The sequence below is a fragment of the Strix uralensis genome, chromosome 7, assembly GCF_047716275.1.
Source record: "Strix uralensis isolate ZFMK-TIS-50842 chromosome 7, bStrUra1, whole genome shotgun sequence".
NCBI lineage: Eukaryota > Metazoa > Chordata > Aves > Strigiformes > Strigidae > Strix > Strix uralensis.
This window is the reverse complement of record NC_133978.1, coordinates 39,620,557-39,636,615: the sequence shown is the minus strand read 5'-3', so window position 1 is coordinate 39,636,615 and position 16,059 is coordinate 39,620,557. Positions and strand designations below refer to the sequence as shown.

The window sequence follows — 16,059 nt, the reverse complement described above, 5'->3', positions numbered from 1 at the left end:
AAAATGGATCCAGAATGTACAGAGTGAAACTCTGTGATCTTACCTGTAAGTACCTTTGCCTTTTTCTTTTTTCCTAAATTTCATTTGCATTTGTATTTGTTAGTTAAGATAATTGACAGCTGCTTTGAGGATGAGGGAGTTGATCTTTGGAGCCCATCTCTGGTTTGCTTTGCTGTGTTTTCCTGGGGATTGACTGCACCTGGGTGTACCTTTTGAATTGAAAGGTTAATTCAAGAGGGAATTAGAGGAAAGAATTTAGCAAATTGGCTCAGTTATTATTCTGATTGCCTTTGATGTTAGACAAGAACAAGGCACACCTTTTCTTATTGCCTTAATTAACTACCAAAAAAAAAAAATCCCCACCATACTGTGAATCTAATAAGGATTAAGATTTAGTTATAATATTAGTACAAGATCTAAGGAAGACACTTCTCATGCAGAAAGGATGTAGTGGTTTTATACCTGAATTTCATAAGGAATCTTGCTTTTTAACATTCTTTCTTCAACATTCTTTTGTTTGCATAAAATGTTAAGAAGCAGCCATCACCTTCTTCTAGTTTTAGACCCCATTCCTAGTCTTGTTCATGCCTTTCTTTCCTTTTCTTTCTCTCCAATCCACAGCTTTGTTGGGATTCCCCAAACCTTATGGGCTGAATGCCACTGGTGGCATTCCTTTTAGCAGGGAAGGGGCGCAGCGCAGAAGGGAAGGCTGTCTCCATTTGCACTACATGTAAGAAAATTCCTGGGGCTTAATTCTCAGTTCTTGATGGTTACTGTACTTACACTTGGAAGCCAATATCCACAAATAGCTAGTTTGGTAGTTAGGAGTAAATGGAGTGTGAATTCTCCAGGCAACTCTTCCTTCTTTTGTTCAGATCCATATTCTAAGATGTTAGAGATGTGACTTAGAGACAACTCCTTCACTCGCTTTGGTCTCCATGGTTTTGTTCTGCTACCTTGCAGCCCGTTTTCATCACCCTACAATTTGCGCTGTAGTTTTGGATACCAGTGCCCAGCCATAGCAAATAGCCTCTCCTGGGGACACAACAGGGATGCGAGTGGTCTGAAAATCTCAGTGAAGGAGCTGTTTGGCTTCACAACACCTACATTTGTGGCACAGACCATTTCTTGATATGAAGGCAAATTATCTCCTACTGTGATGCTGCCTTGGATGAGCAGAAACTCTTTTCTCCTTTCCACTTTCTTTTCTTTTCCTCTCTGCTTTCTGCTGGCTAGTAAACTATTTTAATTTAAAAGATGATTTAAAGAGATAATCTGTTTTCCATTCAAGTTCTTTCTGTGGCTTAGCTCCCCTCTGGTTTTTTTCCCTCTATCCTTCTAGTATCTTGGCTGCCTTTGTGAAAAGACTTCCTTCTCTGCCTTCTGCAGTTACTTAATGATACCTGCTGCTTTCTTCATCTTCTCCTACCGTGCTGCCTGTTTCTACCTCCTCCCACAAACACTCTTTGATGCCCATGACCCCATTAATCTGTCCCAATGTTTTTTCCCTCTGTATGTCATAAAAGATTTGTTGAAACACAGTGTGTAACTGCAGGTATGGGATCAGTCAGGGAATGAAGGAACAGACCACTATATGCATGAGCTCTAACTGAGTGTACGTACAGAATCGAGTCTGTCCAGTTTGTTGAGAGTATTTGCATCAAAACTCTTTTCATCTGTGAAGAGAGCTAAGTTTTGACAAAAGATAAGGCAAATAGTGGCATTGTGTGAAGAGCAAGGAGAAAAACAAGTTATACCAGGGATAAGAGGGAGAGCTTGGATGCTAGACTAGAATTTGGGAGCTCTGTGTGCACTTCCTTGCTTTGACCAGATTTTCTGTATGGCTGTGAAATTGCTTAGGATGGGGTTCATCTCAATGAATTTAATTAGAAAAAAGTGGGTTTTTTTCTGTCTATGCTGATCTTCAGGGATCCCTCACTAGAGGATCCCCTGAGAAGTTGACTCCTTCTCCCTGTATGGGCAGTTACAGAAGGGAACTTAAGATGTTAAAAGCTTTCTGATCTGCGTGGTAAGGGAAAAACACTAAATACTGTACCTTAATGCCTCTGATTTTCTCAGAAATACAGGATGATCAAAAAGAAACATGAGCCATTCAGATCACTAAAATGTGTAAGAGACCATCATTTTGTGGCAAAGAATATTTCTCATCTATTGTGAGTGGATTAAGGATTGGGAAAGTGAACTGAAAACCTCCTGCACCACACTGCAGGATCTAATTTTACTTAATGACTATGAGATAAGGAAGCATCTAACATGATGTGCCATCTCACTCTTTCTCATGGATTGGATCAACGGTGAAACACAATTCTAATCTTCCCTCTGCCCTCAACCAAGACACTGGAAAGAAGTGTTTAGAGAGGGGCAGCTGCTGAGAATGAATCAGCAGAGAAAAGTATTATGTGGCCACTTTTAAAACTGTTTGCCATGAAAGAGCAGTCATTTATTAAATGTCTTATGTCCACAATACAGAACAGGACAATCCCTGCCCAGTTTGTTTAGGTTTATGGTTAGGTCTGAAACCAGTTACAGTTTCTTCCCTTGTATCCCCCAAATCTCGTCGTTGCCTTCTTTCAGAGTTTTTTAATAGCTATTGATAATTTCCACCTACATAAATCTTTAGGTCTCAGGTCAGCCTGTGACTAGGACTGCCAATAGGCAATTTATGCACGTGATTAAAAAGGAAGAGCTGAGCCATGCTGTGGGCATGGTCCTGTGGGTCCCTCCCTACCAGTGACCACTGCTGAGTGCTTTATAGGGATATAAAATAATTCCAGTCTGCTCACTCTTTCTCCCCACCTTGCTGATCCTGATGCACTTTCATGCTGTCCCTAATTCTTTGGATTTCATTTCTTGATTTTTTTTTTTTTTTTCCACTATTCTACCTGTCCTCCCTTCAAAACTCTGTCTAAAATGCACCTTGGAAAATATACACTTCTGTGTGCTTATTTGCCCACGCTCTCCATTTTCTAGGGTTTTGCTGGCAGTGGCGGTGGTCAGCTTGAATCATCTCTCAAGGTTTGTACAGCGCAGAGCTTACCCAATGATCTCTGTCACTTGTGACATGGCAGGGTCCTGCAGTTGTATCTGCTGTGTAACATCCTTCTCATCAACACAATTCCAGGGGAAAGGATATCTTGTACAAATCAGACCTTTTTGCTGCTGGTTCCTGCTGCGGCTTTGTGCAGAGGTAGAACGGGGCACTAGAAATGTTGGAAATGGGTGATGCTCTTGAGGCAGCTGCATCCACTACAGAGAGGTTAAAACCCTGTTCCTGAAACCACTTGGACCTCAGATTTCAACACAGCCACCATTGGATCCGTAACTGTAACTGTGACCAGGTTTAACCAATCTAAAATGTTCCTCTCGAGTGAATAAGAGATAAGACAAAGACACATAGCTTACTTTCTTGTCAGAGGTGTCTTGACTTCTTCCATGCTGCCCATCAGAGTGTATATGTATTATTTAGAATGGCAGTTTATGAAGAGTGTCCTCTGAGTATTTCTATCGTTAACATTTTTTTGCAGTACAGCTGCAAGGCAGTCATGATAAAATTTGTATCAGTTACAACTTTTAAAATATACGACTGAAAATGGTCTTGCAGGAAATAAAAATTATGAGGACTAGAGGGCCGAGAAGAAAAAAACTTCCTTTGTTATAGAATTTGGGCTTGTTTTTTCTGTTTTTCACAGGAACACAAATGCTGTCAGGAAGCAAGAAGCAGCAATGCACCATGGGCAGGAGCAGCACAACGGCCTCTGGCTCTCTTCCAGATACAACATCCAGAAAGGCAATCGCTGCTGCTACTGATGGCTCATCAAAAAAGACAGGTCCCTCCAAAGGCACCTCCAAATCCAAAGAGATCCAAGCAGAGGGCATCCTGAAACCAAAAATGTCTGTCTCCAGTAGTATGTGCAATATAAAAGCTTCATCGAGAATCCTCTCGGAAGAAAATGTTCACAGGCAAAACCAGCTCCTAAAAAGTAAGGTACAAATCCTACTGTGGTTGTTAAGAATATGGTTTCAATAATAAGATGAGATCAGTCTCAAAGAAAAAAGTGAAATAATGGAAAGTCAGTCCATTTTTGTCCAGCTTTAAGTGCTGAGTATGAGTCATCTGGTGAGAGATCAATCAACTAATCTGACTGTATACATTGCTATGGTTAATAGAAAACAAGATTAAAATGAGAAAGATAGGCTTACTTTGCAAGTAGATTCAAGAAAATCTTGAAAAAACATTAAAATTGCAGAGTCAAGCGGTCCCAGTCCAACCAAGAAACACCAGAAATGAGGTTATTTTTACAACCTTGTTCTGATACCTTTCTTTTACTTCTGCAATCTTTTCTTTTGGCACGACATCCTGAACTGTGTGGTGCACGGGCACAGCATGAAATACCTTGTTTAGAGAGATCGTTATGAAGAAAAAAAAAAAAAAGAAAAGGCTTAACAATTGATTGTCAACAAGGTTTCAGCATGTAAAACATAATTTTTTCTAGTTCAGCACTTGTTGGGATGTCTTGCTTCCAACATTTATTCACGTAGCTAAAATGGAGATGACAGAAGCAGCTGTGTTCATGCATAAGGTATTTTTGCAGAAGACAACTGAGATAAAGTGTAGATTAATTTGGCTTTAGTATCAACGAGTTTGTGAGAAATTTACTCCAAGAATACCTTAAAAATGCTATAATGATCATATAGCCTTTTTTTCTTACAGTGTTTTTTCTTACAGATTTTTTTGTAGGCAGGTAAGCAAAACTTTTTCATTATTGCCCTTAAAGCTACTGAATATAACACCCATTTAGACAAGAGAAGCCTACGTTCTGCTTTCAGTGCCTGACGTTAAATCATGCCATTTACCTAACTGGAAGTGACTTAGTTTTACAAAAGCGAAGCATCCACTGAGATCTATCAAAGATAAAGTTAATCAACACCTCTGTAAACCTGGCTTATCGAGGAGTTTATTTTCATGTTCACAGGTTTCAAGTTTTTTTCCAAAATGTTAACAAGAGCAGTATTAGGGAGGAAGTATGGTTCAGGCTTTTATAAGGCAAATGTACCCAACACAGATCACTTTAATATTTTTTTTTAAGTACAATATAATATGTACAATATGTCATAAAGAGGAAAATATTTTAAGTTTATTGTAACTAGAAATTGAAATAAAACAGTAATGGGCTTTATTCCCAGATACTTAGTTCTAGAAATCAAATTATTTGGCAAGGAAGAGGTACTCCAGTGTGACTTTTCAAAATAGTTCATATGGAGTTCTTCGAAGTTCCTTTGTTATTTTGGATTCGTTCTGTCCTTCAAATGAGAATCTTTTCAACTCTGATTTTTGAGCACATAGCCTCTTTTGGTCCTAATTCATGCTGGGAATATCACTCATAGAGCATTAAAGCAATATTATAAGTGTAGAAAATAATCTTCTTGTTCTCAATGGAGGACTTTGTGAATTGACAGCTTTCATAATAATATGCTATAATGCATATAAACCTTTTTTTTTTTTTTTTTTTTTTTCATGGAGTCATTCCACTGGTTAATGAATATATAGAAATGATAGAAAGCAAACTGTACTATCAACAAGGAAAAAAAGGAAGAGTAGTGTTTATGAAAGCCTCAGTATGGTCAAAGAGAAATGATATGTGATTAAGGCCCATAACAATATGTTATTTCCTACAATGCATGCAATAAATTGAAATGAACTCAAACTGCAAGCTGCAGCGTGATATCCTTTGCTTTCCATGATGCAGCTGTGTTACAGAAGTGTCTTGCTTTTGGGAAGCGAATACCAGCAAATGGAGCTAAGCATCCGAGCGGTTTAATTATGCTTCAATGTGATGTCTGGCTTAATGTGAAAGATACTCTGGGTGTCACAGGGCAGTGAGTAGCACCTATGATTAGATTTGATCTATTCTGCTTAATGAGGCCTATTAATAATACCTTGGCATTCTTATTTCAGAAATTGCCCTCTATGTCTAATGAGGTGGAGAACCCAATAAAAAATTAACCATGCACTCTTAATGAACTTTTAAATCTCTCGAAGGTGATTATGAATTCTGTGGTTCAAGTGACAAAATAAAGGAGCACAAGGAGGAGGAGGACGAGCGGGAGCGAGCCAGCAGGATAACACTATCCGCGGTTCGCTCGCCAGATGTTACTCGTGAGAAAAACGACGTGTTCACCCGGCCAGAAATCGGCTCCCAGCCTCAGAAAACTCCACCAGCCCCACAGACGCTGAGGGTAAAATATCAATTTGTTGTTGTTGTTAATATGGGGACTTATTTTTATTTTTTTTACTTTTTTTCTTTTTAAAAATTTTTTTTCCTTTCTTTTTCTTTTTTTTTTTTTTCATGGACGGTGTTTGCTTCCAGGGAAGTAGCTGAGGGCAGAAGTTCATATTTCCTTGATTTTTCTTCTTTCCAGTGAAGTTTTGGTAGCTTGCACAAGCTGCCAAGACTTGCTTGGCCATCTGGTTGTAAAAGCTCCATATTCTAAGCCCCACCTGCTATTCTTGTAGAGGAACATGGTGAAAGTTTGGGGATTTACAAATTTCCCAAAGACGCTTTTGAAATTGTACCTCAAAACTGCCAATTTCCCAAATGGGCACGACATCCAGTACCACAATCAGCAGCTGTAGGTATGGACACAACCCCAGGTTGATACCAAGCCGCAGCAGCAAACGTGCTTTCCTGCCTTCTCCTCCGGTGCATGTTGCAGACCAGTCTCCGCTTCTGTCTTCTGTCCCAAGACATTCTTAAATGTTGAAGCAGCCTTTGACTGGAAAGCGTTTTCTTTCTGGATCATCCATGCGTAGATCTGCATGACAATCTAAATAAACAGGAAAGTTTGTGAACTGTCAGTGACAAGCTGCTTCAGCGATGGGGTGAGACAAGGAAATAGGCAAAACATCAAGAACTTGAATTTGGCTAACTTATAAAAGTATGTAATTCAAAACCTTTTGGATATGTTTTCTGAAAGTTGTTTTTTTCTCAGAAATTCTCCTTTGTCTGATCTGGAAATTTCACACCAAGGCAGCTTTCTAAGAGTAAAAGGCAGAAAGACAGATAGGAAGGCAGTTAGATAACTTTCATACAGACAAGCAATCATTTTCAGTGATAATCTCTTGCTGAAGCCAGTTACATGCATATCACATTTTTTTTCTTCCTTTTAAAACAAAGCGGTTTCTCTGTTTCACTTAGGAAGCACTAGAAATCCATAAGCCTCAGTTCATCTCTCGTTCACAAGAAAGGCTGAAGAGACTTGAGCATATGGTCCAGCTGAGGAAAGCCCAGCAGAGTGATGCTCCTGCAAGCAACCAAGGAGTGCTTGTTCGTAAGCTTTCCTCAGCGTCCACTTCAAGCAAAAAAAAGCAATACACCATTCCTCACCCTCTCAGTGGTAAGTTGAATTGTGACCAGCAATGGGTTGGTGGGTGCCATTGAAATCTTGCCACACGTACAGTATTTCCATATTAACTTTGTGAAAAAACATGAGACCTGCTTCTCCTGTTTCACCTACCAATGCTCCAGCGTCTGTCCTAATGCTCAGAGCAGAAAGTCTCTAAAGCACAGAGATGGGTTAGTGGGGATGAGGTGTTTTCTGTGGTCTGTGATGTGGAAGGAGACTTCCTTCAGGACCTTTTGTCATTGTCACATGAAGTTGTGTTCTTCAGCATGATGCAAGTCACTGCTAGATGTAGCGATGATAGCAATAAATGGTATTTCATACCTCTCACAGCCCACGGAAAGACCAGTTTGGGGAGTGAAGTTGCAGGTGGTAGGTGAGATTTGGGGTAGGAGGCCCAATCTGATCTTCTCAGCAGCTTTAGGTGTGGACTTGCCACTTGGCTCATGAAACCCTCAGCAGTGAGCTAGAGGTCAAAGAACACTTGTCTGCCTGGCAGCTGTATGCAAGGCTGCTAAATCAATGCATCTAAACTCTGTGATTTCTAATTCAGGTTGATTAGGTTGTTTTATTACCCTAGTGGTAAACAGACTCAATATCCAGCGAGTAAAACAGTTTTCTCTGAGCAACTCCCTTGCAGCTCCCTCCCAATAGCACCTCTGTAAATATTATCTGGGCACAATATGTTAAACAAATCACTTTTGTTTTTCTTTTCTTTCTTTTTTTTTTTTTTTTTAATTGCCATCTGGCTGTTAGTTAATTCAGTTGACTAAAGAAAAAGATTTATTTGATGGATTGGCGTTCCTCTTTTTAAAAGCAAAACATTTTGGTTTTAAATCTGTGGCTGTTTGAAGCCACATTATTCTACTGAAAAGTAAATCAATTGAAAACATTCAACAACTAGATCGGTCACTTGAAGGAAGCAGGAAAGAAAATCTTTGATGTCCTTAATGCTGGGAAAAACATATATGTTTTTTGCTCCCTGGAGAATGAGATTGGGTGCAGGAAAGCTGGGTGCAGTCCCCATCTCAGGGCTCTTGACATGTTTTGCATTGCAGAGTACCAATTTCCATCGCTACATCTGTGCTGATGCTGTGCCATGACAGAGTCTACCTTAAATCAGATACGTATTTTTTATAGTAAGAGCTAAATAAGCATAAGCAAACAAAGCACAAAACATGAATTATATTTTAAAGAGTCAGTAAAATTCATTCACCGCTTAAACTATCCAGGTTAATTTACTTGGGCTCAGATCTCTTGGGACCGTGCTGCCCTGCAGTGTTGGGGGCTCTGTGCCAGCACCAGCAAGCCCTCCCAGCAGGCAGTGACACAGGCCAGGAGTTTGTCGTATACCTTAGAAGTGGCAAACCATAGAATCACAGAATGGTTCGAATTGGAAGGGACCTTAAAGGCCATCCGGTCCCAACCCCCTGCCATGGGCAGGGACACCTTCCACTAGCCCAGGTTGCCCAAAGCCCCGTCCAACCTGGCCTTGAACCCTTCCAGGGAGGGGGCAGCCACAGCTTCTCTGGGCAACCTGTGCCAGGGCCTCACCACCCTCACAGGGAAGAATTTCTTCATTAGATCTCATCTAAATCTCCCCTCTTTCAGCTTAATACCATTACCCCTTGTCCTATCCCTACGCCCCTGATCAAGAGTCCCACCCCCCTTTCCTGTAGCCCCTTTAAGTCCTGGGAGGTCGCTCTAAGGTCTCCCCAGAGCCTTCTCTTCTCCAGCTGAACACCCCCAACTCTCTCAGCCTGTCCTCACAGGGGAGCTGCTCCAGCCCCCTGAGCATCTTCGTGGCCTCCTCTGGCCCTGCTCGAGCAGGTCCATGTCCTTCTGATGTTGGTGCCCCTAGAGCTGGGGGCTCCTTCCCTCCAGCGTGTCACCACACCACACAGCTTGGTGTCGTTGGCAAACTTGCTGAGGGTGCCTTAATCCCACTGTCCATATATATCCCCCTTTGTTTGGTCATCTTCAAAAGTCACACACACAACTTTGCAAATACTTTACAGAACAAAAGAATGAAGGGTTAAACCTGTTTCTCCTTAAATTATAATTAAAGATTAATCTTTATGCTTGTTTAATGAGTAATAAAAGCATAATACTGAAATATATTCATTAATTATTCAAGTAAATTACTATTTCCCTCTTTTAGTGGTTGGTCATTAAAGATCAATTTGTCTAAAGACAATCTTTTGTTTCTATAACTCATCTGCCTTCATGTATCCACATGTAATTTTTGTGAGATCTTAATATTTTTATAATGACAGAAGTGTCACATTGTCTGTTATTTAAGCATAACTATAGTTAATATTGGAAATCCTAGATTCTTGATAAAGCACAAATGTGTAGGCTACAGTTCAGAGGGCTGTGTAGGAGTGTACTGAGCATATTTAATTTGGTCTGAATTCTGACAATTGGTATTTTAGGACTTCTTCTGGTGAATACTATTGTGCAGAAGGATTTGTATCAGTAATGAGTTCCAGAGTGGGGGATCTTTGTTTCCTACAGATGCTTCCAAACTTTTCTAGTTGCAACCCCTCCTGCAGAAGAGACAAGGGCTTCTCCCTCATGCTCACCAAGGGCACTGGCTGTCTGTGTCCTTCTGATGTCTCTGCTGATGACACCAGGGTCACAACCTTCTCCTTCCTTTCTGCCTGCCCCCAAAGTTGGAAGGAAGAGAAGTTATTGTTTGTTGTCACCATTATTCTGTGTTCTCTGGAAAAGCCATTTTAGCATGTAAAATGTGCTTTTAAAGCAAGACTTTGTCTCATGTTTTAGAAAACATAAGTAAAATGAAATGGAAATGCAGCTGTAGTCCATGTAGGGGATGCAAGCACAGTTTAATTTACTGAGGTGGGAAGTCGACATCAAAATCCCTCAGTGATCTGAGGATGCCATTTCGCATTATAACATGGTGCAAGGGAGGCTGTGGGCACAGCCACCAGTGTCACCGCCTGCTCTGTCACTGTGTGTGGCCCATCCATGCCCTCATATTTCAGCTGAATCTAGCAGGAACTTTTTAATTTTTTATTTTTAAATTAGGATTCCCTTTGAGTCTTTATCAGATCAAATGACTGCTCCAGCTCATCAAACAGTGTTGTGATCGGGTGAGCTGGTGCAGGGAAGGCGAGAGGGAGGGTGTGAGATAGTGAGGGAGGAGACCAGCACTGCCTCCCTTGGCACCAGCCTCCCATTTTTATGGGTGTAACGAGACCGTACCCTTCCCAAAGAGAGCTCCCAGGCTGCTCGTGTACCGCACCCGTGCACAGATGACACCAAAAGCTGCCTGCCAGCCAAAGCTGGCTGAGCAAAGGAAACGTGGCAGGGTTCATCCCTGACTATGTCTTTCAAAGACAGCTTTTCAAGTGATAGAGAGCCTGGGATATATGCGGGGCACAAAGAAGAGGAAAAATATCCTAAGGTGTGCCTGTAGGTCCAAACACAGAAGGTCCTGAATACCACCTCCCTCTCTGGTTATGCCTGGTTGTGAGTTGGTGGTGGTCCAGGAGCAGCAGACTGTGACACCAGAGCTGGGACAGGGGCTGGTGACTGAGGCCCAGCGTTGAGTTATCTCAACCATTGCTTTCCAGCATACAGTTTGGCTGCCCGGGGTGCACTGGGCAGCAGCGGAGGGCACAGACCTGCCCTGTGTCCTCCCTACAGTGCCACGTACGTTCCTGTAGTCATCTAGAAGCCTGTGCCTGTGGCAGTCACTTATAAAGACCAAACCAGATCATAGACCTCAGCCATCATAAGTCAAGAGAACTGGGTGCCAAACACTTCTGCGCACACAGGGCAGTTACTTTGCCACGTCCCCATAGCCATTGGTATTTTATTTGGTACTAGTACTACTGGGTCTTCTGTTCTCCCTGCTAGTCTTAAAAATCCTCTACCAAATGCAGCCTGCCTGCAGATTTCTTGGTCTCAGGAAGCTGGCTGCTCTTTCACAGCAACACACATTGAAACATTTGAAATTTAGAACCCAAGAGGGTAAAATGATGACCTGAAAACCTGCTTATGAATACAGCATTTTATTGATGGCACCTCTAGGCTTCAGGGTGTGACCTTGTGGTTGCTTTTTTTTCAGTCTGATGGTTTCCTCCTTTCTCATTTTTTTCTCTCTCCTGATGTCTTTGGGATTTGTGGAGGTAGAGGTCTGCATGGCTCTGGGGTTCATAGGGCTCGCTGCCAGCACACCCTCGTATATTTTTCCAATGGTCTTTCTCGTAAAGGCAGGTTGGCTGATGAGTTTAATTTCCACTGACCCCGACACAGCAACCCCAAGGATGGATTATAAGTGCATTTGTGGCTGGGCAGGAGTAGAGTGTCTCTGTGCAACCCCGAGGTGCTCACGGAGCAGGTCGCTGCAACATACTTGCCACAAGCCCTGGCAATAACATTAATTATCCGATTAGTTTCCCACCACCAGAGGACATTCCCTGGCCCAGTTCCCCATGTGCACATCCATGCCCACCTGGGAAGGTGGCACAGGACGGGGAGAGGTGGGACTGTCCCCTTGGGCAGCAGCTGCTTTTATGCAGGCTTAAATGGGGATTAAACTTCAGCCCGAGATGTTTCCCACTGCACTTGACAAGTTTGCTGCAATTATATCTCTTTGAAATAAGCTTCTTACATGCACTTCACTCCGGACTTGCAGCTTTTATTTCAATAAAATGATTTTTACCCAAAAAAAAGAACAATGACCTTCAGAGATTTTTCTCCACCTGAGATATTCTATCAGACTAAAATGTCTTTATTGATAATATGAAATTATTAGCTAGTACAGTTTTCTAATGTTTTGACAGTGTTGTTACAACTTTAGTTTCCTGTAGGAGAAAGAAATAATTTGCATTCAACATCATTTCCATATAAATACCAACATCTGTGCGGTTTCCGTTTACCTTCTTATCCTTAAAAAAACCCAAGTTGTTTACCGTTTTTAATTGTAATTCATGAGCAGGATTTTACGAAATGCTGAAAGTAATCTTAGAAAAATGAAAATGTTTATCCTGCAGAAGATTTTATCATCACAAGAGCACTTTGAAGGCAGAGAACCTGCAACTCTCACGCTAGCCTTTGTGCTGTGTAATGTGTACTGCTAAATTTTGAGAGTGCTAATTAGTCCAAGATAGACTACTCTGCTGTTGACTATGTTGAACAAATTAGAGATCCCACTGTGACGAACTGAATAGGAACAATGTTCAAATAACTGGATTTAAATCTCGAAAACCGTAATGTAATTACTTCAGTGACAGGACTACCAGCTGTTTATAGGCCTTTAAATCTGCATAATGAACAGCCTTGTGATCTTAGTGTACACAAGCACTTTCAGAGGTTTAAAAAAATTTCTCAGGCACATATGGTTTTTTCATACCTTCCATTTTCCTTTCCTTTGAGAGGGCGGTGGTTCATTGGAAATGGCAATATAAGTTGAACGTTACCATTCAACCCCTACCGCGGTGCCTGCTGTGTTTCTCTGGATTTGTATCCAAATCCTGTATCTTTAGTAATATTTTGGAAACAAGTTTATACCTCCTCAGTCATGCTTCTAAATCTTTCCAAAAAGCTTTATTGTAACTGCAAAAGCCTGGAGGGCGAGGATTGCTGTTTGTTTGTTTGTGTTTGCAAGGGGCTGGTTTCTTGAGAAGCTCTACGCCAGGGAGGTTTTTATTTGGAGAGGAGAAGATGGCAGTTGGAGAATATGCAATAAGTGTGCAGCCGGCAAATCCTGCAGCCCCTAACATGCATATTTGTGGTCTTCAGATGCGATTGGCGGTTGATGAGATGTTTGCGGCCACCAGCCCATCTCTGTTCGTGCGTGACTTTAGTTGTGCCATTTCTCAGGTTCCTTTTCCCCATCAAAACTCACAGCTGGCAGTAGTGCTGCTGAACTTCTTGGCACCTAGCCTCTTGGTTAAGGCTGACAGCTCTGAGTAAAGACTAAGCTGCAGTCAGGTAATTGAATTAGGAAGAGGAATGACCGATTTTTATGATATTATTACTCATCACATTGATTAGAGCAGTGCCTATGAGTCAGCCAAACACGGCAGCACATTGCCCGGTCACCAGCAGTGGGTGATACTGTCCCTCGGGAGCCCGATGCTCGGACTCACTGTGACAACAGGGGAGGAGGTGATGCAGTGAATGGGCTGACCAGCACGTCCCCTCTGTGCCCTCATCCTTGTGAAGGGGGGAGATAGCTAGTGTCTGTGCAAGGAAGGTGGCAATAAATTGAAAAATCTTCAAATATGAGGAGTTTTCTGTGTGGATGATGACAGCAGCGAAACAATGTGCCTGATAATGGGTGACTCATGAAGTTCAGTCAATTTGCTGGGGGATAATTTCATTGGAGTCTTGAAGGAGCCAAATAAAAAAATGAATTTTTGATGATGGACTTTTTAATCCAGGAGTAAAAAGTCCAATTTCACCCATGATTAGAAATTGAAACTAAAGAAGTCAGGATTAAGAAGCTAGTGTAAATTTTACCAAAGATTAAATTAATCTTTTGATGACTTTACCAGGATCTGTCATACCTTCTTCATTAATTGCTAATTTTTGAAAGAAATGTTATGCTTTTCGTGACTATATGCTCTAATTAAGCAAGAATGATTTAGGAAGGCCAGGTGAGATATTAATGAAATATTTTTCTGGATGGAATCCATGAATGTTCAGGTATCATTTGGACAGAAAGGACCAAATCTCCTGCACCATGCCCAAAACAAATTTAGTATGAAAATATTTTCATAAACCTGTAAAATGTACAGCTTTTGTTAGAGATATTAACGATGTTTTCCATTGTTAGTACTGAAATATTAAGGAGGATCACAAGTCTTAATAGCCATGGTGTAGGACAGACCTGAACAGCTGGAACACCCATGAACCACCTTCCTGTGGGTCCTCCTGGGTGAAGGACCACTTTTGAGCTTCAGCATTTCTCTGAGATGAGCAGAAAGTCCAGGCAGGCTGGCCATCAAACCTTTAACTAATGGAAATTATAAATAACACCAAAGCCTCATCTGTTGACTGCAACTGAAGTAATTCATTGCATGAAGTCATTGCCACACAATGTCCAAAAGTTTGGGCAGCACCCCTGGGTGTAGGCACTACTTTATATTCTCTGGATGAATTCCCAGTGAAGTGCTATGGGCATGCTAAGCTGAATGCCACCTTGACATTCATCTTAGATTCAAGGCTAATTAATTTTTTAGGGGACTGTTGATTTTAAAAATCAGTGTTTAAAAAAAATCTTTTGTCTCTTATAACTTCTCTAGGCAAATGGGATTTTGGTGAATTATTTTTTCAGCTCAGTAAAAAAACAGTTTAATTAGAGAACGACCACTATCAGTGCTTTGCTTTGCAGGGACTGGCAACACATCCTCAAAGGCACATTTTAGCACCTAACAAACTTTGAGAATTTGCATTCATGTTAGGGGAAAATGTCTGTATATTCTGATGTTCAGAGTTTAGCCTTTGATAATTTTTGCCAGTCTTTCTCTTTTTTTAAATGTTTCAGTAAATAGGAAGTCAAGGGACGGTTCCGACAAAATAATTTTATCTCTGCTCCATCTAAACATTTACTAACTTCCTGAGCAGGAAAGTTACTCATCCTGTCTGAGGTGCAGTTTAGCATTAGTTAAAATATATTACAGCGATGACCCATTTACCATCCTTTACAGCTTGATGAAGTGGCTTGTTTCTCCCACTATGGAGGTGTCAGACCACTGTTGCACACAGTTTTGGTGTAAATACCAGAAGCTCAGTAGTATTACAAGGTTTGAATACACCAATGAAGTGCTTTATGCCTATCTGTCTATACCTTTTTTTAACTGCAGTGCATCTCTAGAAATGCTAAATGTCTGCTTTGAAATCCCCTCTTTCCTATCCTTCAGCATGGTTTTCTCCAAAAGTAATACAAGCCTATGAAATTTTATAAGGAACTTACTTTGATAAAATATAATTTAGAAGACTATCAACCTGGGGAATTGTCCACCTTATGCCCCACTTTGATCTTCACTTAGTAGGAAAGAATGTTAATTCAGGTCTTCATGATGTGTTCAGCAGGTTTTTATAGCTCTGAATGTGTGCTGCTCTTCCACTTCGAAATACACTTCTTGGTATTGAATATTAACAAATATTTAAATGCACATACGCTTTTTATTTTCTCATTTATACCGATTTTTATTTATTTTTCAGTTAATTTTTGAATTTCAATCCTCAAATCTATCAAGGATTAGCTTTATTTCTGCTGATGCTTGTATGTGATTTTTTTTTCTTATATATAGTGACCTGAGAGTGAGCCGAGAGATACTATTTGAATGTTTACCCCTAAGTGTTAACCTTTTGACTCCAAACTGCTTCACAAAGGGAATTTTTATAACCAGGGTAGATTTATTTTGCTCTTGGAGGATTTTCCCCAGAGCCTCTTTTTAATCCTTCCTTCAAAGCCGCTGGCAGAGCTGCATACCGAGTTCTAGGTAGAATTGTGGGCAGTGATGGGTCTCACACCCTTCAGGACCATTTCTGTACCATCAGGAGAGGATTATTCTGGAGGAACAGCCGTATGTGCCAGCACTCGCACAGTTCTCGGCCTCTGTGGTGCTTCCCCTCTCAAACACAGAGACCAGCCTG

General features: G+C 41.1%; 1 protein-coding gene across 2 annotated transcripts in view; it reads left to right on the top strand.

Moving 5' to 3' along the window:
- C7H10orf90 (chromosome 7 C10orf90 homolog) overlaps positions 1-16,059 on the top strand; it is a 67,606-nt gene that overhangs the window by 45,980 nt on the left and 5,567 nt on the right. For both annotated transcript variants that reach the window (XM_074874061.1, XM_074874060.1), the window contains exons 4-6: positions 3,711-4,001; positions 6,062-6,258; positions 7,218-7,416. In XM_074874061.1, coding sequence (XP_074730162.1) covers positions 3,711-4,001; positions 6,062-6,258; positions 7,218-7,416 — 687 coding nt within the window. The remainder of the gene's footprint in view (positions 1-3,710; positions 4,002-6,061; positions 6,259-7,217; positions 7,417-16,059) is intronic.